The 23,332-nt window shown below is 48.8% G+C and overlaps 1 protein-coding gene and 1 long non-coding RNA gene across 3 annotated transcripts in view; one reads left to right on the top strand and one right to left on the bottom strand.

Annotated features, from left to right (window-relative positions):
* Positions 1-23,332, bottom strand: part of DNMT3A (DNA methyltransferase 3 alpha) — a 502,482-nt gene that overhangs the window by 339,827 nt on the left and 139,323 nt on the right. For both annotated transcript variants that reach the window (XM_029596281.1, XM_029596280.1), the window contains exon 3: positions 20,895-21,053. In XM_029596281.1, coding sequence (XP_029452141.1) covers positions 20,895-21,053 — 159 coding nt within the window. The remainder of the gene's footprint in view (positions 1-20,894; positions 21,054-23,332) is intronic.
* Positions 1-23,332, top strand: part of LOC115088229 — a 157,339-nt gene that overhangs the window by 22,344 nt on the left and 111,663 nt on the right. The window contains exon 2 of the long non-coding RNA XR_003855728.1: positions 20,900-21,056. This is a non-coding gene — a long non-coding RNA (uncharacterized LOC115088229). The remainder of the gene's footprint in view (positions 1-20,899; positions 21,057-23,332) is intronic.

Genomic DNA, 23,332 nt, shown 5'->3' with positions numbered 1-23,332 from the left:
GGTCCGGGGACGCTGGAGAGGACGGCAGACAGACGCTGCGGCAGCCAGGCGTCCATGAGGAGCAGGAGGAGTCGCAGAAAAAGAAAGGTAGGCGGAGTGAAGCCGTCAGGCAGCGTCGGTCGCAACAGAGGACTACCATCCTGCTTGTCCTGTGAGAAGACAAGACTACAGCAGAGAGATTAAATGAATTGTTTGCTTCAGTCTTTATTGAGAAAGATGTAAGGCAGATGCTTATGCCAGAAGTGATATTTAAAGGTGCTGACTCAGAGGAACCGAAACAAATCTCAGTAATCCTGGAAGATATAATAGGGCAAATTGACAAACTAAAGAGTAACAAATCATCTGGACCAGATGGTATACATCCCAGAGTGCTGAAAGAACTGAAAAATAAAATTGAAGACCTACTATTAGTAATCTGGAAACTATCATTAAAATCAGTTACAGTACCTGAAGATTGGTGGGTGGCCAACATGACGCCAGTTTTTAAAAAGGGTTCCAGGAGTGATCCAGGACATTACAGACCGGTGAGCCTGACGTCAGTGCCAGGAAAAATGGTTGAAGCTATTGTAAAGAACAAAATTACTGGACATATAGATTGTTCCATTAAACTAAGACTAAGTCAAAATGGATTTAGCCAAGGGAAGTCTTGCCTCACCATTCTGCTACATTTTTTTTTAAGATATGAATAAATATGTGGTTAAAAGGTGAGCCAGTTAATATAGTGTATCTGGATTTTTAGAAAGTACCTTCTGAGAATCGCTTGAGGAACTTAAAAAGTCATGGGATAGAAGGCAAGGAGAAATTACTACTTACCTGATAACTTCCTTTTCTTTAGTACAGACAGGTACATCCAGAACCAGTGGGTAATGCATCTCTACCAGCAGATGGAGATGGAGCACAGTTGACGCCACGATATATATACGGGCCTTCTCAACAGCCGGCCCCCTTTTATGGAACTCCATCCCACCAGACCTCAGACAAGAACCCAGCCTCCCAATCTTCAGGAAAAGACTTAAGACCTGGCTGTTCAAAAAAGCATTCCCGGACACTGATTAACCCTTGCAGCCTGTTGAACTACCTCCCATTGTAAAAATGTTAATTTAATGTAAATATCTTTATCTAATGTTATCCTCTCCCTTTCTTCTCTACTCCCAGTTCTAGTACCTTGTTATTTGTAACTGCTTCTTCCTCACTAAAAGGTTACTCATTTGTTCTTTGTACACCCCTGTTCTATGTAAACCGGCATGATGTGATTGTATCATGAATGCCGGTATATAAAAATTTTAAATAAATAAATAAATAAATATACCCCTGCACTGACATCAGCCTGCCGGTATTCTCTGCAAAAGCCAACTGTGGACAAACAGGTCTAGAAACTCCAGTACTCAGAGAACAGGAAACCACCGAGCTCAGACAAGGAGTGCAACAACACTAGTGTTGGAACTGGATTGACACTTACCAGTACTCCCTGGAACATGCACACGAAGGACCATCATAGCACAACAATTCGGCAGTCAAGGGCAGGAAGATGGATCCACCTGTCTGTACTAAAGTAAAAGAAATTGTCACGTAAGTAGTAATTTCTCCTTTCTTAGTGTTCAGACAGGTGGATCCAGAATCAGTGGGATGTACCAAAGCTACTCCTGAACAGAGTGGGATGCTGCCTTCAGTCCAGTTAAAACCTCATGTGCGAAGGCTGCATCCTCCCGGGCCTGCACATCTAGGTGATAATACTTGGAAAAGGTAAGTAAAGAGGACCATGTTGCAGCTCGGCAAATGCCAATGGGAGACAATCTAACCTCTGCCCATGACACAGCCTGAGCCCTAGTGGAATGAGCCCTAACCTGACTAGCAAATGCTGTTCAGCATCCACATACGCGGCCGTGACTGCCTCATTAATCCAGCGGGCTAATGTAGTCCGCAATGCCGGCTCGCCCTGTTTACTTTCACCATGGAGAACAAACAGGTGATTCGTCTTCCTGAGAGGTTTAGAAAAATCCAAATACCTCAAGATATGCCTCTTGACATCTAAAGGCCTAACAGGCGATATTCCTCCGCATCTCTTTCCCTGTCCAGCGATGACAGGGAAATGGACTGATTCAAGTGAAAAGCCGAGGCTACTTTTGGCAAAAAGGAAGGAACAGTAGACAGCTCTATTGCCCCCCGGAGTCACTCGTAGAAACTGCTCCCGGCAAGAAAAGGCCTGCAGTTCGGATACTCAATGCGCAGAACAAATTGCCACAAGAAATACCATTTTCAAGGTCGGTAACCTCAAGGAAAGCTTTTGCATCGGTCGAAAAATAAGGCCCGCTAAAAAATCCAAAACTAGATTAAGACTCTACAAGGACACGGTAACCGCAAGGGAGGACAAAGATGCTTCAATCCTTTCAAGAAACAGGCTATATCTGGATGAGCAGACAAGGGTCCTGACCTCAGAAACAGGCAAGAGCCGCCACCTGTACTCTTTATTCAATCCATCGTGCAGAAATTAAAAAATGAGTGGGATCTTAACTGAACGAGGAGAACTCCTTGATCTTCACACCAAACCTCAAACACTCGCCAAACACACACACAGGTTAAGGAAGTGAAGAACTTTCTCGCTTGTAGCAAGGTGGCAATCACTGCAGTAGAATATCCACACAGCAACCAAGCCCTCTCAAAGGCCATACCATAAGACAAAATTAAGTTGGATTTTCAGGAAGAACAGGTTCTTGCTGTAGCAGATCCCTGTGCACCGGAAACCGGAGGGGAGGGTCCACCAGAAGTCTTCACAAATATGCATACCACGGATTCCTGGGCCAATCTGGTGGCACTAGAAGCACCATCCCCCTGTAACTCTCGATCTTCTGAATCGTTCTTCCACAGGGGAAAAGCATACAGCAGCTTGCCCTCTGGCCACTCCAGCATCGATGCCCAAGGACTTCAGATTTCTCCTGCAGCTGAAGAATCGAGGAACCTTTATATTGTGAGAAGTCATCAGCAGCTCTAGAAGCGAAAGTCCCCAGTGATCCACTATCAGCTGAAACACTGGTCCGACAATATCCATTCTCCCAGGTCCAGACTTTCTCTGCCGAGAAAATTTGCTCTTATATTACCTTTCCTGCAATGTGCGAGCCTGAGATCTCCTGAAGATGCACTTCCGCCCACTCCATAAGTTGGTCTATCTCCTGTGACACTTGCTGGCTCTTGGTTCCTCCCTACCGATTGATGTAAGCCACCGTTGTTGCATTGTCTGACATTACTCAGACCGCTCGACCCTGCAACCTGCCACTGAACTGCAAGCACACCAACCTGACCTCCCGTGCTTCCAGCCATTTGATGTTCCAGACAGACTCTTCTCTATTCTAATGCCCTTGTGCCATTAGTTTCTGACAGTGATCTCTTCAACACTGGAGGCTCGTATCTGTCATGAGTACTAGACAATCCGGTGATCTTAGGGAAGCCCCATTTCTTAGATGATCTGCTTTTAACCACCACTGCAGGTGCGTGCAGATTTCCATCGGTAAGTGAAGCTGAATTGAATAGTCCTGAGACTGTGGGCTCCAACGAGACAGCAGAATGCACTGAAGAGGACGCATATGCAACCTCACCCATGGCACCACCTCCAGGGTCGCTGCCATTAATCCGAGCAACTGTAGGTAGAGCCACACAGTCGGGCGTATTGTGTTCGTCAGACGCACCTGCGCCATCAGCTTATGAATACAGCCTTCCAGTAGGAATACCCTGCCCAGTATCGTGTCGACCCGAACATTGAAATATTCTAGCGACTGTGATAGCTTAAGATTGCTCTCGGCCAGGTTCACCACCCAACCTATCTACTTCAAAATGGAGAATACCTTACCTGAAACCCAGAGGCTCTCTTCCAGACTTTCGGCCCGAATCAGCCAGTCATCCAAGTAAAGGTGTACCAGAATCACATACTTTCTCAAGTCCGCCACCATCACCATAATCTTGGCAAAAGTTCTGGGCACCATGGCCAAACCAAAAAGTAGCGCTCGAAACTGATACTGACGCCCCAAAACGTAGAAATCGATGCTCTAGCTGCATCTAGCTGGATGGGAAAACGCATGTATGCCTCGGACAAATCCAGAGACATCAGAACTCCTCAGACTGTACTGCCATTATCACTGAGCACAAGGTTTCCATGCGAAAGCGCAGTTGCTTACCTGTAACAGGTTTCTCCTAGGACAACAGGATGTTAGTCCTCATGTGGGTGACATCATCCGATGAAGCCTGGCACGGAAAACTTTTGTCAAAGTTTCTAGAAACTTTTGCCTGGCAGACTGAGCATGTCCAGCCTGCTGCTATCCGCTCATCCACGCGAGGTCCCCCTTCAGTCTCGTAATATAGCAAAAATAAGAGTGAAAAAAAAACAACACAACAAAGCGAAGGTGAACCCAACAACATGGAGAGGCAGGTGGGATTCCTGAGGAATAACATCCTGCTGTCCTAGGAGAACACCTGTTACAGGTAAGTAACTGTGCTTTCTCCAGGACAAGCAGGATGGTAGTCCTCACATGTGGATGATTACAGAGCTCCAAGACTGCTCCATTCAACCAGGGAGATCCACAGTAGCTGAACAAGGTGCCAACGGGCACAACATAACTGCGGCGCTGTGGGAGAAACAAGGGCGGTCTGGCCCCACAAAGAGCACGATCAGAGACAGTTGGGTTCAGGATTTGAATAAATTGCGCAGGACAAATTGGCCAAAAGCGCTGTCCTGACGTCTATCCCTATCAAGACAGTAGTGAGCAGCAAATGTGTGGAGAGAACTTCAGGTCACGGCTCGGCAAATTTCAATGACAGAGACCGCACGCAGATGGGCCACTGACACCGCCATAGCCCGCACAGAGTGAGCTTTTACCCTTGCCAACCAGCTGAAGGCCTGTCTACTCAGAGCAGAAGGCAATGCAATCCGCTAGCCAGTTTGACAAACGTTTGCTTCCCCCACTGCTGCTCCCAGTCTATTGGGGTCAAATGACACAAAGAGCTGGGTGGACTGACTATGGGCTGCTGTACGATTCAAACAGAAAGCGAGCGCCCGCTTGCAGTCCAGGGTGTGGAAAGCACGTTCCCCCAGGTGGGAATGAGGCCTTGGGAAGAAGATGAGAAGGAAACAGAGAGTAGGATTAAATGGACAATTTTCTCACTGGAAAGAAGTGGACAGTGGAGTGCCTCAGGGATCTGTATTGGGACCCTTACTTTTCAATATATTTATAAATGATCTGGAAAGAAATACGACGAGTGAGATAATCAAATTTGCAGATGACACAAAATTGTTCAGAGTAGTTAAATCACAAGTAGATTGTGATAAATTGCAGGAAGACCTTGTGAGACTGGAAAATTGGACATCCAAATGGCAGATGAAATTTAATGTGGATAAGTGCAAGGTGATGCACATAGGGAAAAATAACCCATGCTATAATTACACAATGTTGGGTTCCATATTAGGTGCTACAACCCAAGAAAGAGATCTAGGCGTCATAGTAGATAACACATTGAAATCGTCGGTTCAGTGTGCTGCAGCAGTCAAAAAAGCAAACAGAATGTTGGGAATTATTAGAAAGGGAATGGTGAATAAAATGGAAAATGTCATAATGCCTCTGTATCGCTCCATGGTGAGACCTCACCTTGAATACTGTGTACAGTTCTGGTCGCCGCATCTCAAAAAAGATATAACTGCGATGGAGAAGGTACAGAGAAGGGCTACCAAAATGATAAGGGGAATGGAACAGCTCCCCTATGAGGAAAGACTAAAGAGATTAGGAGCTTGGAGAAGAGACGGCTGAGGGGGGATATGATAGAGATGTTTAAAATCATGAGAGGTCTAGAACGGGTAGATGTGAATCGGTTATTTACTCTTTCGGATAGTAGAAAGACTAGGGGGCACTCCATGAAGTTAGCATGGGGCACATTTAAAACTAATCGGAGAAAGTTCTTTTTTACTCAACGCACAAGTAAACTCTGGAATTTGTTGCCAGAGGATGTGGTTAGTGCAGTTAGTATAGCTGTGTTTAAAAAAGGATTGGATAAGTTCTTGGAGAAGTCCATTACCTGCTATTAAGTTCACTTAGAGAATAGCCACTGCCATTAGCAATGGTAATATGGAATAGACTTAGTTTTTGGGTACTTGCCAGGTTCTTATGGCCTGGATTGGCCACTGTTGGAAACAGGATGCTGGGCTTGATGGACCCTTGGTCTGACCCAGTATGGCATTTTTTTATGTTCTTAAGGATGATAGACTGGTTGATGTGGAAAGAGTCACCACCTTAGGTACAAATTTGGGATGCGTACGCATCACACGATCATGGAAGAACTTAGTGTAGGGAGCGTACGTAACCAGGGCCTGGATCTCACTGACCCTGTGAGCGGAAGTGATCGCCACCAGGAACATGACTTTCCAGGTGAGGAACTTCAGGTCACAGGACTTGAGAGACTCGAACGGATGCCACATTAGCCTCGCCGGGACAATGTTTAGATCCCATGGGGTAGCTGGCAGTCAAAGCGGGGGCTTTAGCTGAACGAGGCCCCACATGAAGCGTCTGACAAGAGGCTGGGCCGAAATGGGTGCACCAGCAACACCCTGGTGGTAGGCGCCGAATGTGCTGAGGTGCACGCGGACTGAGCTGGTTTGGAGGCCAGACTCGAAAAGATGCCAAGTTAATCCAGTAGGCGGGGGAGCGGACAGGAGAAAGGTTCCAGTCTGTGACCACAGCACCAGATGGCGAATCACTTTCACTTCAAGCTGTAAGACTTTCAGGTGGAAGGTTTCCAGGACTCATTCAAGACCCTGGACACACCATCCGAGAGCTGCAAAGGCTGAAGGATCATGCGCTCAACATCCACACCGTGAGGGCCAGGGCCTTGGAGGTTCGGGTGGCGCAGGGTGCTCTTGTTCTGCGATATGAGGTCGGAAGCCGTCCCCAGCGGGATAGATGCACTCACTGACACAGGTCCTGGAGAAGAGGGAATCACACCTGCCTTGGCCCGGAAGGTGCCACTAGGATCATGGTCCCGTCCCCCGTCTTCTTGCAGTTTCATCAGAGTTCTCGAGAGGAGTGGAATAGGGGGGTACACATACATGAGATCCTGCCCCCAGTGAAGGGAGAAGGCATCGCAGGCCGGATGGCCCTTCCCTGGAATCAGGGAGCAGAATCTGCTCGCCTTGTGATTGCGGGGGGAAAGAGAACAAATCCATGTCCAGCGAACCCCAGCGATAGAACAAGTTGCCCACTACCGCAGGGTTCAGGGACCACTCGTGTGGCTTGAAGGATCGGTTGAGGCAGTCCGCCAGTGTGTTTAGGTGACCCGGCAGGAAGGTGGCCCGTAGATACATCCCTCTGGAAAGGGTCCAATCCCAGACCTGCATTGCCTCCTGGCAGAGGAGGAACGAGCCCATACCGCCCTGCTTGTTGATGTACCACATCGCCACCTGGTTGTCTGTTCTGATGAGGATGACTTTGGAGGACAGACTGTCCTGGAAGGCCCACAAGACGTACTGGATCGCCCGAAGATCCAGGAAGTTTATCTGGTAGCAGGCTTTGGCAGCAGTCAGAGGCCCTGAGTATGCAAGATGTCCCTGTGGGCCCCCCACCCCCATGGCAAGCCATTGATGGTGAGGGTCATCTGGGGCAGTGCAGGCTGAAATGGGAGCCCGGTTTCCAAATTGGGTAGGGCTTCCCACCAGGTCAGGGAGAGATGGAGGGGGTCCGTGACTGTAATTGGAGCCTCCAGATCCTGGGATGCCTGCTGCCACTGGGACCGCAAGGCCCACTGAGGATTCCTCATGTGGAGGCGGGCAGAGGGGGTCAATTGGATGGAGGCCGCCATGTGGCCCGGCAGACTGAGCAGTAGCTGGGCCAGCACCCTCTTGCTGTTATGAACAAGGGTGGCCAGCGAGGAGAGGGCTACCGCCTCATCCTTGGGCAGGAAAGCCTTTGTTTGTGTCGTGTCCAACCTGGTACCTGTGAAGTCTAGCTGTGGAGATGGACAGAGATGCGACTTGGGGAAGTTGATGACAAACCCAAACGACTGCAAAGTCTGAACCGTCAGGGCCAGTTCTTGCAAGGCCCCGGAGCGGGAGTCGCTCCAGATTAGCCAATCATCCAGGTACGGAAAGACATGGGCTGAGCGACACCTGAGGTAGGCAGCCACCACCACCACCAAACATCTGGTGAAGACGAGTGGGGCTGATGCCAGCCCAAAGGGCAGCACTTTGTACTGAAAATGTGCGGTCCCCACCAGGAAGCGTAGGTACTTCCTGTGGTTGGGGACAATTGCAATATGGGCGTAAGCCTCTTTTAAGTCGAGGGAGCAAAGCCAGTCTCCTCAGAGGAGTGGGATCAGCGTGCCCAGAGAGACCATTTTGAATTTTTCTCTTACAAGAAACCTGTTTAATGCTCTGAGGTCAAGAATGGGGCGCAAGCCGCCATTCCTCTTCGGAATGAGGAAGTACCTCGAGTAGAAGCCGTGACCCCGCTGCGCCCACTGCTAGAAGGGTGGAAAATTCCGATTGAAGGACAACCTGATGGCAGGCGAACCCCATGATGGACATGGGGGAGCAGCCTCTGGGAGCCTGCTGAAGTTCAGGCGGTAGCCCTGGCGGTCAATGGAGAGGATCCAATGGTCCAAAGTGATCACCTCCCAATGGCAGGCAAAGCAAAGGAGCCTGCCATTGGGGGGGATCGACTGCCCGGGGAACCGGCGTCTGGCTCATGCCACCTCGCCTCCAGTCAAAAGCCTGTAGATGGGGCCTCCTGGGGGCTGGTTGGGTCCTCAGAGCCCACTGCTGCCGGCCGCGACCCCTGGAACTGGCGGCTGGATGATAGTATTTCCTCGGCAAGGTAAAAGGTTTTGCGCGAGCTCGGCCTGGATGTATTCCTGGTGGAGGAAGGGCCTTCTGAGGGGCTGGCAGAGAGTTGCTGAAGAATATCATGCTGATCCTTCAGCTGCGACATGCCCTCCTTCACCTTATGCCCAAACAGTTTCTCGCCTGTGCAGGGGAAATCTATGAACCTGTCTTGAACCTCCAGCTGGAATCCTGAGGCTCAGAGCCAAGCTAGTCTTCTGGTGCCAACATCTCCAGCGACTAGGCGGGCCACAGTTTTGACCACGTCATAGGTGGATCTCTCGTGCTTTCCCGCTTCAAGGCCAAGCGCGGCAATGGCTGCAAGAGATTCCTGCTGCTGCTGCTGCTGGGGAAAGCCCTCCACAAAGTCTTGGACTTGTTTCCACAGATTGCGATTATATTGGGTCATGTACAGCTGGCAGGCCGCAATGCGGGCCACCAGCATGGCACCCTGAAACATTTTCCTCCCTATGCCGTCGAGTTCCCTATGTTTGCGCCCTGGAGGGGCGGAAGAATGCATCTGGGAACGTCTAGCTTTTTTTTAGGGCAGACTCCACAACCGCCGACTGGTGGGGGAGGTGCCGCTATTCAAAGCCCACAGCCTGCTGCACCAAATAAGTGGCATCAGCCTTCCTGTTGACCAGGGACACCAATACTGGGTGTTCCCAGAAACGGAGGAGGAGCGCCTTAAAGATGTCATGGACAGGCACTGCCACGATTTCCTTGGGAGCATTGATGAACTGGAGGATCTCCAGCATCTTATGACCAGGACTGATGGAGGGGGATGAGGCGTCACCGGCACATCCTTGGGTCCTCGAGGTGGCACGGCACCCTGCACCGTAGCTGGTGGGGAACGCCTCGGGCTACCAGAGGCACTGGAGGATGGGGCTTCCGGTGGCCGGTGCTGCTTCGATGGCCGCTACGGAACCGGAACAGTGTTGAGACACTGACCAGTGTTGATGCTTCCTAGACTTCCGGTGCTTGGCCCGGTCTTTCCCTGGCGCCGAGGACGATGACTCCGAGGTCTGCGGGAAGGGTGAGACCACTGAGGATTGATCTCCCTCTCCCCGATCTTTAGAAGTACTGGATAATGGGATCGCCAGGGGAAGAGATAGAGATGGTTCCCCACAATCCTTGGGTGTCGAGGACACTAGAGCAGGGGCGGAAGGTTTTGGAGACCCAAAGAGCTTTTTCATTTTATCTAGGCGCACTTGACACCCTCTAACATCGTGCGAGGCCCCCAAGCAGAGGATACAGACCTCGTACGGATCTGTGATGGACATGGTCCGCAGGCATTGGGGGCACCGTTGAAAACGTGACGATGCCATCGAAAAAAGAGGCTGGCGCTCGGTCAATGGGCGACAGGCACCACAGTGTAAGAGTTGGGAATTGACTACGAAGAACGACAAAAAGACCGAAAACAAGGGAATACCGATCGCGAAGGGGGACCCATCACTGAAACCACAGCTCGCAGACTGAGGAGTTTTGACAACGTACACTCCATTGCCTGTCTTTTCTGCGGAGAGTTGCAGGGAGACACTATGAACACATCCCGAGGAACACTGTGAAACTGCAGCGCATAGCCATCTCGTATCACCTCCACAACCCATTGTTCTGATGCGATTTCAACCCATCTCCAATAAAAGAGAAATGACTCCCTATCTCCTGTTCCTGGGGGTAGGTCAGCACACCTTCATTGGGAGGCTTGAGGGGCTCCACTACCCAAACCTGTGCCCCCATCTGGACTGCCTGGGATGAAAGGACTGAAACCTATTCATAGGTTGAGCCCTCTGAAAGGCCACTCCTCTGTAGGGCTGAAAATGTTTGGATCCCCTAATATGACCTCTCATGCTGAAGAAACGCAGTGTCTGTTTCTTATCCTCTGGCAACCAAGGAACCTGGGACTCACCCCACTTATTGGCCATTTTCTCCAGCTTGCTCCCAAACAAGGATGAGCCTTTAATGGTTAGACTTGGAGATTGCATCAGCCAACCAATTTCTTAGCCATAACTGATGCCTGGCCACTATTACCAAAGCCACCCCTCTGGCCAAAGTGTGGACTAAATCGCAGCCCGCATCTGCCAAAAAGGCGGCTGCTGGTTCCATCACTGCCCTGGAATTCACATCAGATTCATTGACTTCCTGACAGAGAAGTAAACAAGAGCGAGCCACCAAGGAACAAGAAGCTATCTGCAAATTCATTGTCATTGCTTCAAAGGCCTGCTTAAGGATAGCTTCAATTCTCCTATCCTGTGCAACCTTCAAGGCCGCGCCCCATTCTATGGGAATAATCATCTGCTTGGTAACGCCACACACAAGTGCATCCACTTTCGGAAAGCACAACTGATCTCTCGCAGCTGGATCCAGGGGAGTACAATCCTTCCAAGTCTCATCCCCTTTTGAAATTAGCTTCTGGGGCGCCCCATTCAAGAGCAATCATTTCTTGAATGGCCTCCATTATAGGGAAGAAACATGAGGCTTTACACAAAGAAATAAAAATTGGATCTTTCTTCGGCTCAGACATGGATTCAGCTCCAGGTACTCCCAAGCAGCTTCAGAGTCTGGGAAATCAGAGCTAGTAACTCATCTTTTTGAAAGAACTGCAACATAGTTCTATATGGCTCCAAACCCTACTCCTGGGGGAATTCTGCACACAAAAACTTAAATTTCTGCAAAATTCTGCAAACTTTTTATTGGTCAAAATAACACAATTTACATGACAGTCTAAGTAATTACATTTTAAATTAATACAGAAAAATATTAATACTTAAAGATGCAGAATTTTAAACATTTTGAGCAGAATTTCCCTAGAAATTCACTGTAAGAGAGTGTCCCTTCCACTCGCTCTCCCTACTCCCCTGGCCTCTTTGCCCTCTCAGGCCCCAGTTCCTCCACCTGCCAGTATCTCTTCCCTCCACCTCTAGGCTCAACCTCTTCCACTCTATCGCCAGTCCCAGAGTTTGATGCTGCCTTTATGTCACCTACTGGCAGGCCTCGGAATCTCACACTATATCTACGCAGATGACATTCAGTTAATACTCCCAATCTACGACACAATTGAAAAAACATTAAACTTAGCCAACATGTACCTAGATATAATAAAACAACTTCTAAACCAAATGGAACTAGTGATCAACATAGAGAAAACCGAATTCTTACATCTAGAACGAAAAAACTTAACGATAATTCAGAACCCAATTACACTAAAAAACAACCAAAAAATACAACTAGCAGAGAAAGTACGAAACCTGGGAGTGATAATCGATTCAGAATTAAGTATGAAACAACATGTATCTCTAAAAGTAAAAGAAGGATGTGCCAAACCTATGACTCTGAGAAGACTAAAACCAATACTGACACCCACCAACTTCCGCTCAGTATTACAAGCCTTAATCTTTGCCAGTACTGACTACTGTAACGCCCTACTACTGGGCCTACCATACACCACAATAAGACCACTACAGATACTTCAAAATACAGCGGCAAGAATTTTAACTGGAAAAAGCAAAAGAGACCATATCACCGAAACCTTAATAGAACTACACTGGTTACCCATTGAACAAAGAATACAATTCAAGACTTTATGCACCATACATAAATTAATACACGACGAAAAAGCGGAGTGGCTGAACACAGCCCTACGTGTACATACCCCCCACAGAAATCTGAGATCAGCAAACAAAGCACTGCTAACTATTCCCTCAGTAAAGACGGCCAGACTAACCCAGGTAAGGGATAGGGCCCTATCTCTAGCAGGACCCACAATATGGAACAATATGCCATTAGAAATCAGACTACAAAGTAACATCAAAACCTTCAAAAAAAGTTTAAAAACATGGCTATTTAAGCAAGCATACCACAAAGAGAACTGAGAGCAGAAAACAGGGAAATTTTGGTTGCAGTCAGTCTAGCTCACACTCACACACCTTGTTTCTTTAAGTGTTTGCCTCTCATTACTTTATCCTAAACTATTCCTTCTTTTTAAACAACAAAGAACCAAAATAAAGTAGTACGATATCTCATAACCGAGTAAGAGGAAACTGGACATGACTTACAACACTCACCAAATAATATTTTTTTTATGAAACTATGTTACAGTAAATTAACGGCACCTGTTTAAGAGTTTAGAATTCCAGATACTGGATTTAACACATAGTTTTTGTGCCCTATTGTGAACCGTTGTGATGGCACCCGCTTAACGACGGTATAGAAAAGACTTTAAATAAATAAATAGTACACATACACACATCCTCATACAGGCTCCCTCACTCTCTCGCACACACACACTCCCTTATACAGGGCCCTCTCTCTTGCATACATATCCCAACACAAACTCCCTTTCTCTCTCACATATACATCCTCACACAGGCTACTTATGTCTTTCTCTCATACATCCCTTCACACAAGCTCTGTCTCACACATACACAATCCCTTCACATACACACGAGCTCCCAATCTCTCACACGCATACACATTCCTTCACAATCTCCTCATATAGGCTCCCTCTCTCTGAAACCCACACTCAAGCACCCCTCCCCCCCTCTCTTACCTCACATGCTCTCGCTCACACCCTCCTGCTCTCACCCCCCCCTCCCACTACACTCCTTCCCCTCCCACACACACACACATTCTCTCTCACCAGGGCCTTTATCTTTGCCGCGAGTGGAGCACACTCCGTTCGCGGCACACGGGGGCCTTCCATCTTCGCCATGAGCGAAGCACACTCCATTTGCGGCACACCGGGGCCTTCATCTTCGCCACAAGCAGAGCGTGTCCCACGCCACACGCGGGCCTTCGTCTTCGCACGCTCTGTTTGCAGCATGCCGGGGTTTCCTGTGCTATTTTCTGCGCAGAATTTGGCAATTCTGCGCAGGGGGGAATTCTGCGCAAATTCTGTACTCCACAGTAGCGCAGAATTCCCCCAGGACTAAATCCAGGAAGAATTTCCCCATCCTCTAGGGAGTAAGGATTGGCTTCGTCATCCGTTCCATCTGGGTCCTTATTGGGAAGACCGGCAGCAGATCTAGGCATACACAGACACTTACCTGCAGCACCAGACGTGCGGGATTTCGCTGCCTGCGACCCTGACCTGTTAAGATTGGCCAGGGCCGAGGACTGCGCTTGAAGAAAAGACTGCAGTCCTTGAAAAATTTCTATCCACGAAAAGGCAGAGGGCTCCATGCCAAAACCAGGGGGCACCTATCCTTTGCCCACTGACCTACCTTCCCAAACTGACAAACCAGTTAGGGGAGCTTCAAAGTCTGGCAACTCTTCTGGCAGCTCTTTTCCCAGTCCAGTATCAGGCTGGGAAGAACCATGCTTAGTAAAATCAGACGAAGGCAATTCCCCCTGATCCTTCAAGCAGCGCTGACACAAGTTAGCGGGCACTCCTGGCTGAGATTCCCAAATATGACAAGCAATGCAGAGAAAGACGCGTACGCTTCTTAGGTACAGGCGCCATTATGTCCGACAGCGCGCAGAGCGGCGGCTGGAGGTGTTAGTCTAGCTGTTTTGTTTGGTTTTTTTTATATATATGCGTGTTTAACCTAGGCACCCAAAAATTATGCGTCCAACACTTAGGCACCTACCTAGGCACCCAAAAATAAGCGCACAAAAAACTTAAGCGCACAGTATTAATTGTACACAGAGGAATGCATGCAGCCACTACGGTGTCGTTTAACGTGGATGCGCAGTCTACAAGGCCGACTGTGCGTCCAAAAGCTGGGCGCACAACCTGAACGCTCAGCTAGACGCCCTCACTAGACCGACAATCCTGTAGAGAGTAGCCTTAGAAAGCTTGCGAAATGCCATTGCGACCTACCCTGCGGCACGCAGCAAAAAGCCTCAGAGCAGGGCCTAGCCTAAGGAGGCTGCTCAACCTGCTAGGCTGCCCACGTCCCTTGACTTCCGATGGAGTGGGATGAACATCAGATGGTACGCCGAGCACGGAGACCGGGGGAAGGAGGAAGCCCTACACAACCAAAACCTCCTTCTAGGTCTCTGCATAATTTATTTATTTATTTATTTATTTTAACTTACTGGAGCTCAGCCTTACCTGGTTGAGTACAGAGACAGTCTTCAGCTGCGGGAGGAGAGGGCATGTGCAGTCACTGCCACACTTGGCTTCCTGCACCTGCTGCCTTTCAGCTGCTCAAGCAGCTAAGTCTATGCCGGCTGAAACCAGCTTCTGGACCAAGGCACTCGTCTGAGGGACCATGTAAATCACCTCAGGAATTGTCAACTGCGGGAGGGACCATGTTTTATCACCATAGGAGAGCAGGGCAAATTATTTCCTTAATTCTCCTTTTCTTTAAATTGAAGCAATTCCCAGTGGGGAGATGCACATCCACCATCTGCTGGAGATGGAGAATACTGACAGGCTGATGTCACTGCAGGGGTATATGTACTGTGATATCAGTTTGCTCCGTCTCCATCTGCCAGTAGAGGTGCATAACCCACTTGTTCTGGATTCATCTGACTGAACGCTAAGAAAATAAGATTTTCCGTTTTATGATGTACTGTTAGTATGCACAGTGCTGTGCAGGATATATCATACCAGTCACACGCAGATGCCCTCCCCAGAGAGTTTACATTTCTCCAGTCTGTAAAGTAAGGCACAAGGAGGTAAATGAAAATTGGTTCTTACCAATTTTCATTCCTGTAATACCACAGATCAGTCCAGAAAAGTGGGTTGTGTAACCCTACCAGCAGGTGGAGTCAGAGAACAATTAGAACTTTGGGCACTGCTACATAACGAGAGTACCACCTGCAGTCACTCAGTATTGACCTGTACCCAAGCCCATGCTAACAGAACTAAATAACGAAGGGTAGCACCCAACCAAATTTCTGGACTACCACTTCGTCGCTGGCAAAAACCAGACCGAACAACTGCTAAAAACTGCTCCATGAATCATGTCTGCAAAAAAAGAGCTTCAACAATGAAAAACTTAAGCAGGTCCTGACCAAGACAGTCTTTCGGTATCTGAAGAAAGGGGTGGGCCTCTGGACGGATCTGTGGTATTACAGGAACGAAAATTAGCAGGTAAGAACCAATTTTCATTTCCTGAATATACCCAGATCAGTCCAGAAAAGTGGGATGTACCCAAGCCACCCTACACTGTGTCGGAACCTGAAAGACCCGCACGAAGCACACTATCTTTCAGGGAAACTCCACGAAGAGGCTCGAAAGAAGCGCCACATAGAACTCGCAGCTCTAAATTCAAACTCCAATCTGGACACAACGAACAGATGGGAGGGCGCAAATGTTTGAGCCCTTTAAGAAACCGAGCAATATCCGAATGCACTGCCAGTGAACAGCTGTCAAATGTTTCCCCGCAAGGCACCTAGAGCTGCAACTTGTACACGAAGGGAATTGAATGCCAAGCCCTTAGCGAGGCCCTGTTGCAGAAAGTCAAGAACCCGAGGAACATGCACCGCTAAAGGGTCGCAGGAACGCTGATGACACCATGTCTCAAAAAGCTTCCAAACTCTCACATAGGCCATAGAAATGGCTGGATGTCTCGCCTGTAGGAGGGTGAAAATGACTTGTTCTGTTCTCTCAAAAGCCAAGCCGCGAGAGAGAAACGATCTTCCCGATCCAAAAATATGGGCCCCTGATGGAGCAGATGCGTTAGATGAGCCAGCTGAAGTGGACCCTCTAGAGCCAAGTGTACCAAATCCGCGAACCACGGACGACGTGGCCACTCCAGCGCCATCAGAATCACCCTTCCCGGTGCTGCTCTATGTGACGGAGAAGCCGACCTATGAGGGGCAAGGGCAGGAAGGCATACAGCAGAATCCCCATGGGGCAAGGACCCACGAGAGTGCCTATGCCCACAGAGCCCTGTTCTCGGCGTCGGCTGAAAAAATGAACTGTTTTTGTGTTCAGATCCAGCTGAAGAGCTCCCCATCTGGCGCAAATGAGATTCCACGCCTCGAGAGATAGTTCCCATTCCTCTGGGTCTAGTTGCTGACGGCTGAGATAATCGGCTTGCACATTCTCTACTCTCGCGACATGGGATGCGGCAATGTCCTCGAGATGGCGCTCCGCCCAGGTGAACGGAAGATGTGCCTCCAGTGCTACGGCAGGACTTCGAGTCCCACCTTGCCGGTTGATGTACGCCACCGTTGTTGCATTGTCCGAGAAGACTCGCAGAAACGCCCGCAGGGCCAGACGTACAGCCCTGGTCTCGAGCTAGTTTATGGACCAGGATCTCTCCTTCGCCGACCAGAGCCCTTGGGCAGACCTGTCTGCACACACCGCCCCCCAACCTGAGAGGCTGGCATCGGTGGAGATTATCAGCCAATTCAGAGTGTCCAAATCCACCCCCCATTCCAGATTGTCCAGTGACAGCCACTATGACAGACTGGCTCTGGATTCTGGAAGTAGAGGCATTGGTAGATGGAATTGCTCAGACACCGGGCTCCAGCAAGACAAAAGCGCACACTGTAAAGGTCTTAAGTGAGCGAACGCCCAAGGAACCAAGTCCAAGGTTGAAGCCATGAAGTCCAGGACCTGAAGATGATGCCACACTGTGTGACTGTTCCTTCAAAGAAGGGAATGTATTTGTTCCTGCAAATTCCCTATTCGGTCCGCTGCTAGAAACACTTTGCCCAGCAAGGTATCGAATTGTGCTCCGAGATAAATCAACTTCTGAATGGGTTCCAAGTGACTCTTCTGCACATTGATTACCCAACTTAGGGATCGCATTGTGAACATCACCATGTGCACTGATCTCTCCCAGTCCTCTCGAGACTTCGCGTGAATCAACCAGTCTTCCAGGTATGGGTGGACCAAGATTCCCTCCTGACGAAGGAGGGCCACCGCCACCACCACCATCATCTTGGTGAATGTGCGAGGACTAGTGCGAGACCAAATGGTAGGGCTCGAAATTGGAAGTGTCATCCCTTGAACCGCAGAAACCTCTGGTGATTCAGCCAGATCGGAATGTGTAAATACGCCTCCATGAGGTCCAGAGAAGCGAGAAACTCCCCTTTTCGGACCGCGGCCATCACTGTCCTCAGGGTTTCTATACGAAAACGAGGAACCCGAAGGCAATGGTTCACTTTCTGCAGATCGAGGATGGGCTGAAATGTGCCCTCCTTCTTGGGGGACCACAAAGTACACGGAGTACCGACCTCGTCCCTGTTGAGCCTCCGGAACTGGGACAATAGCTCTGAGTTCGAGAAGTCGTTGAAGAGTCACCCGGACCGCCTCTCGCTTGTCACTTGAGGCCACTTGTGACTCTACAAAAACCTCCCGGACCAGGCGCAAGAACTCCAGTGCATACCCATCTTTGATCACTTCTAAGACCCAGCGGTCTAATGTAATTCTTGCCCATTCCATGTAAAAGTTGGATAATCTGCCTCCGACAGCTTCGACGATGGAATGGGTGCTCGTGGCTTCATTGGAGGTTTTTATTACTTCCTGCACCAAGATGTCCCGAATCTCTTCCGGGCTGGCAACCCCTTCGAAAGGACTGCTGGTGCCCCAAAGCAGGTTTAGAAGCAGGAGGTGCAGAACATCTACCCACTCTGAAGCGGCGAGAGTCCCGAAACCTAGCTTGAGGAGGGAAGACTTTCTTAGAAGATCTTTTATCTTCCAGCAACTGATTGCCCTTAGATTCGGCAAGCAGCTTTCCTAGCTGATACAGATCCTCCCCAAAGAGGAGCTTGCCCTTAAAGGGTAGATTACAAAGCTGTGACTTGGGAGGACAAATCCGCCGCCCAATTTCGCAGCCAGAGGAGATGCCGCGCTGACACCAAGGACACTATACCTCTCGCCGAGGTCCTCACCAGATCATACAAAGCATCTGCAACATAAGCGATGCCTGCTTCTAAGCGGGCGGACTGCAGAACCCCACTGTCGCCCGTACCAGCCCCGGCAGCCGATTCCTGGACCCAACACAGACAGGCCCTCTGCATGAGGCTAGCGCAAACTGCTGCCCGAAGGCTTAGCTTGGCAACCTCGATTGCTCGCTTCAACTGGATCTCCAGCTTGCGGTCCTGCATATCCTTATGGGCAGCCGCCCCAGCAACCGGGATAGTGGTCTTTTTCGTGACTGTCGAGACCGCGGCGTCCACCTTTGGAATCTTCAGTAAATCCAAAACATCAGATGATAACGGGTATAGTTTTGCCATAGCTCTGCCCACCTTCAAGCCGGAATCCGGAGTCTCCCACTCCCGGGACCCCTAATGCCGTCGAGGACTGGATTGATGCCCTCGTTGTCAGACTCTTCTTGAGAAACCTTAAGTCCCAGAACTTCAAGGACCTGGGGAATAAGGGGTCTTAACTCATCCCGCTTGAACAAAAGCAGCACGCTGGGTCATCCCCCTCCGCAGGAGGGTCATCGGGCTCATCCGGATCATCAGTATCCACATCAGCCTGATCCGGCCACAGATCCGGGTCTGCCGCCCCTACTACCCCAGAAGCCGGAGTCGCCCCAGAACCCGGGATCGGATCTCGCATACCCTGGGGAGAATCCCCTGTGGGGTGAGCCTGATCAGAGAGGCGCTGATGAGGGTCCGTACCCCGACCTCTTTTCTCAAGCAGGTCCGAACCTGCTCCCAGGAGACTGGGCCGCTTTACCGCCGAGCGTTTCCTTGCCAGGAAAGCCTGATGCATAAGGAGGACAAATTCTGGGGAAACCCCTTCGGGTCCCCCTCCCCCACTGGAGAGTCAGCTGGGGTGATATCATCAGTTTCCCCCCCCCCCCCCCCGTGAGGTCTTCCCTCACCGGGGCTAGAACAGGTGGAGAATCCTCTTCCCGCGAAGCCAAAGGTGAGACAGAGTGTTCCCTCCCCAAGGGAGGAGGCAAGAAGCCCTGAAGAGCCCTCTAACCCCGGGGAACACGCTGCGCATAAGGAGGCCGCATATAATGCCTGGCCGCGTGACCCACACGCGCGGCAGGCCTGCGTTTCTGTTTTCGGTCCCATCCGCAGCAGCTCGCCGATAGTCTGAAGTGAATTAGAAAAGGGCGCGAATAAAAAAAGAAACGCTCGGAGCCATGACGCGGCGAAAATTTCAGTCAGGCAGGACCAGAAAAACCAACTTTTCGTGCTGCGGGCTAAGAGACTACCGGCTGAGGAGAAAAAAACGTGCATAGCCGTGCCGCGGTAAAGGAGCCTGTCTATATTGAAATCGCAAGGCCCCCAGCAGGGAAGCGGCGAGTAAACGAGGCACACAGAGAAAAAAAACTCACCCTTGCCCTCAGAAAACGACCCGGAGCCCCGGGAGCTGAGGGGAACACTGCTGACAGCTTCCCGGCCGACCTTAAAAGACCTGGTCCTTCCTGCACCTCTCCTTTCCTCAGCACTGAAGACTTGTCAGTCAGCCGCAGTGAAAACGGCTCTTTATTTTTAATTAAACTTTACCAAGACACAGAGAAAAGCTGTTGCAGGAGACAAGGGCGCAGCTGTAGCAGAGACAGTGTGAGTAGCCAGGAGCCCCTGGTAGTCAGATACTGAACTGTGGCGGGCGAAACCCTGACAGGAATATCCAATTCCCCGGACGCCCAGCTTCTACTGAGGGTTGGCCCACGAAGGCACCTAACACCTCAGGAAGTGACCGTAAACCAAAAAATTAAATTCAAACTAACTAAATAAAAAATATAACTAAAGATTGCAGTTGTGCATCTGTACCACCCGCTGGAGTCAGAGAAATACTGAGTGATTGCAGGTGGCACTCTCTTTATGTAGCAGTTCCCAAAGTTCTAATTGTTCTCTGACTTCACCTGCTGGTAGGGATACATAACCCACTTTTCTGGACTGAACTAGGTATGTTCAGGAAAGTGATTTGCTCATTAGCTACAGTCTGCCAAAAGATAAGGTCATAAAAGCATGCATGGATTCATTGTTAAAATCTTTTTGTTTTGTAATTAAAAAGTAACAATCCCTTTTGCACAGAGTATTTCTTACACAATAATGCCCTGCCCCTTCACCAGGGAATTATCTGGCAGGAAATGCCTTCACTGTTCTGTGTGTAAACTGAATGACTGGTTATATCGCTCCTATGTATCTCACCAACATACTATCTTCTCTTGCTTACCACAGAAAACTTGCCGTCTCCAAACCACATGACCCATCGTGTTCCCTCAGCAGCTCGGCTCCGGCCAGTCATCCACCAGGACACGATGCGCCCAGGCCACCAAGAGAATCCACGCAGCTTTCCCCAGACCAGCTCTCCAATTCCAAACCCACGCCCATCCTGGTAAGAAAACAAAGGGAGGAAAAAAAGGACATGATTCTTTTGTATTCAGCTATTTAAACTGTTTATTTGCATTGAGCTGTTTTCCCCAGGTATCTCCTGAAGCTGGCTGATCAATTTTCTCCACTTTGACGTGGATATATTTTAGCCTTTGATCTTCCCTGTATGTGTAGAACAGTGTCTGTTTCTTTGTTCATTATCCTTGGGTTTTTGCAGAGTCAGTACACAGGTGCCTACCTCCCTGCAGAATGGTCTGGGAGCACCTGTGCTAAAAAGCAGCCTTTACTTGGGCCAGTCAGAGCTGGAGATGCTGTGAAGGTAGCATTCATAGCCCCTGTGGTGGGAGTGGGGAGGGCACTGGGAGCAGGGGAGACTTATCAAGCAACGGTGACATCTAGAAAAGTCAGACTTTGGGTTTTGGAAGGAGCCACAATTTGTGGCCTCTCAGTCAAGGACTGTGGCTGCACTGGGTGGGCTGACTTGGGGAGGTGGAGGGAGCTGGGAGTAAGGAAGAATAACGGGAAACCGCCCCAGGTAATTGCAGATAATGGCTCAGGATCCTGAGGCCAACAGAAACCAATTCCAGCTGAGCTTGAAGCCCAAAGGGAGCTGAAGGAAATTTCTGGGACAAAAACTTAAATATGCTGTATATAAATCAGTCCAAAATATTAGAAGAAAATATATTCATAAATCTTATTCAGCATAACAAGCTGATTCCATCCTCAAGTCTGCCCATTCTCCCTGCCATCCCTGAATTAGACCCTTTCCCCTAGTATTTATTTATTTAAAATTACTTATTTCCCACACCCTCCAAAGTTTGGGGTTGGGTACCTAGTAAAGTTATACTAAAGCAATTCAAGTATTGTTGAGGTAAATTGGTCAGTTTGAAAACTGCCATCCTCAGAATGGCTAAAATGTAACTGCGGGATTCATAACATGCAGACTTTTACCTGCATTAAATAATGAGAGTTCCTGTGGGAATGTATTTATTTTTAAAATTTATAGGCCACCTATACCTAGGAGGCATACAAATATCCATCCACAATAAAATCATATAAACAAATAAATTATGATAACAATAGGTCAGGAAAGGAAATCAGTGCACATACATGATATTTTCAAAAAAGTCCACATGCTTATTTCCTTCACGTGCCTGCCTGCACTAAACCACAAGTATAAATTATGTGAGTGGTTTTAATGTGTGCACTTTACCTGAATTCTTCCATGACATAGTCCTAGGCGGAGTTACCCTTTGAACATTTGGGTAAAGTACATGCAGAGTAGTTGCTGAACAAGGTGGCTTCCAGGGAGGAGACTGCCTTCAGCCTCCTCTTTCCTTTTTGGGTTTGCACGCTTGCAAATTTGAAGACTGACCGAAAAGGGCAGCATGACGCTCTGGGTGGTTTCCCCACTTGTCTACCCCTTGTGGCTTGCAGCTACATGGGCTATTTGAAAATTGCCCCCATCAAATTTAAGTTAGTATGGATGACCAGGTCTGGAAAATGGTTTTCATTTTATTTTCTTTGTATTGTGTTAACTAGGATCAAACCATTTTTTAGAAATTTAGTCAGCTTTTAAAATTCTGTGGATTCTCACAGACTCATTTGGCTCTTATTTCTTTTTTTTGCAACAGAAAACTGCAGGTGTGTGTCTTTGCTTCAATAGAAAACCATATTTATTTTATTTATTTATTTATTTATTTAACTTTTTTTATATACCGGCATTCATGAACAAGTCACATCATGTCGGTTTACATAGAACAAGGGGTGCAATGAACAGTAGAACTAAACTCGTGCAAGGGGGGAGCAGTTACAAAAAACAGGGGTAGAGTAACTTGGAAGAGCGGAAAGGGGGAGTGGGGAGAGATAGGAACTGTAAGGCAAAATATAAATAAGTTAATAATTAGTTACATTACTATAAAGAGACATTGTTGTATGAACTGGAGGTGGTTAAGAATATGTGTTTGGATAAAAGGTAACAGACTCATTAAAAGGTTGAATTGGTTCAAAGCTGAAGCTTGTGAGCAACAGGTAATGGCTGTTGACACTGTGGTCCTGTGCTGTTCTTGCTGGAGAAGTCAGCCCAACCAGCACTGCAATAATATGGAGCTACAGCATTGCACTATAACAACCATAGGCACCAATATTGTTTTCTGCAGTCCTATGGATCAGGAGCCAGGAGCTCCATGCTGCAGGACTCTGTGGAAGGGCAGGAAGGAAGGGCTTCTATCTCTTTTTTATACCTCTTGCCTCTCCCTGCAGCCTAGCTGTGGAATTTCT

Source organism: Rhinatrema bivittatum, chromosome 3 (assembly GCF_901001135.1).
Source record: "Rhinatrema bivittatum chromosome 3, aRhiBiv1.1, whole genome shotgun sequence".
Lineage (NCBI taxonomy): Eukaryota > Metazoa > Chordata > Amphibia > Gymnophiona > Rhinatrematidae > Rhinatrema > Rhinatrema bivittatum.
The sequence above is the reverse complement of the archived record's forward strand: the minus strand, read 5'-3'. Positions and strand labels throughout refer to the sequence as shown.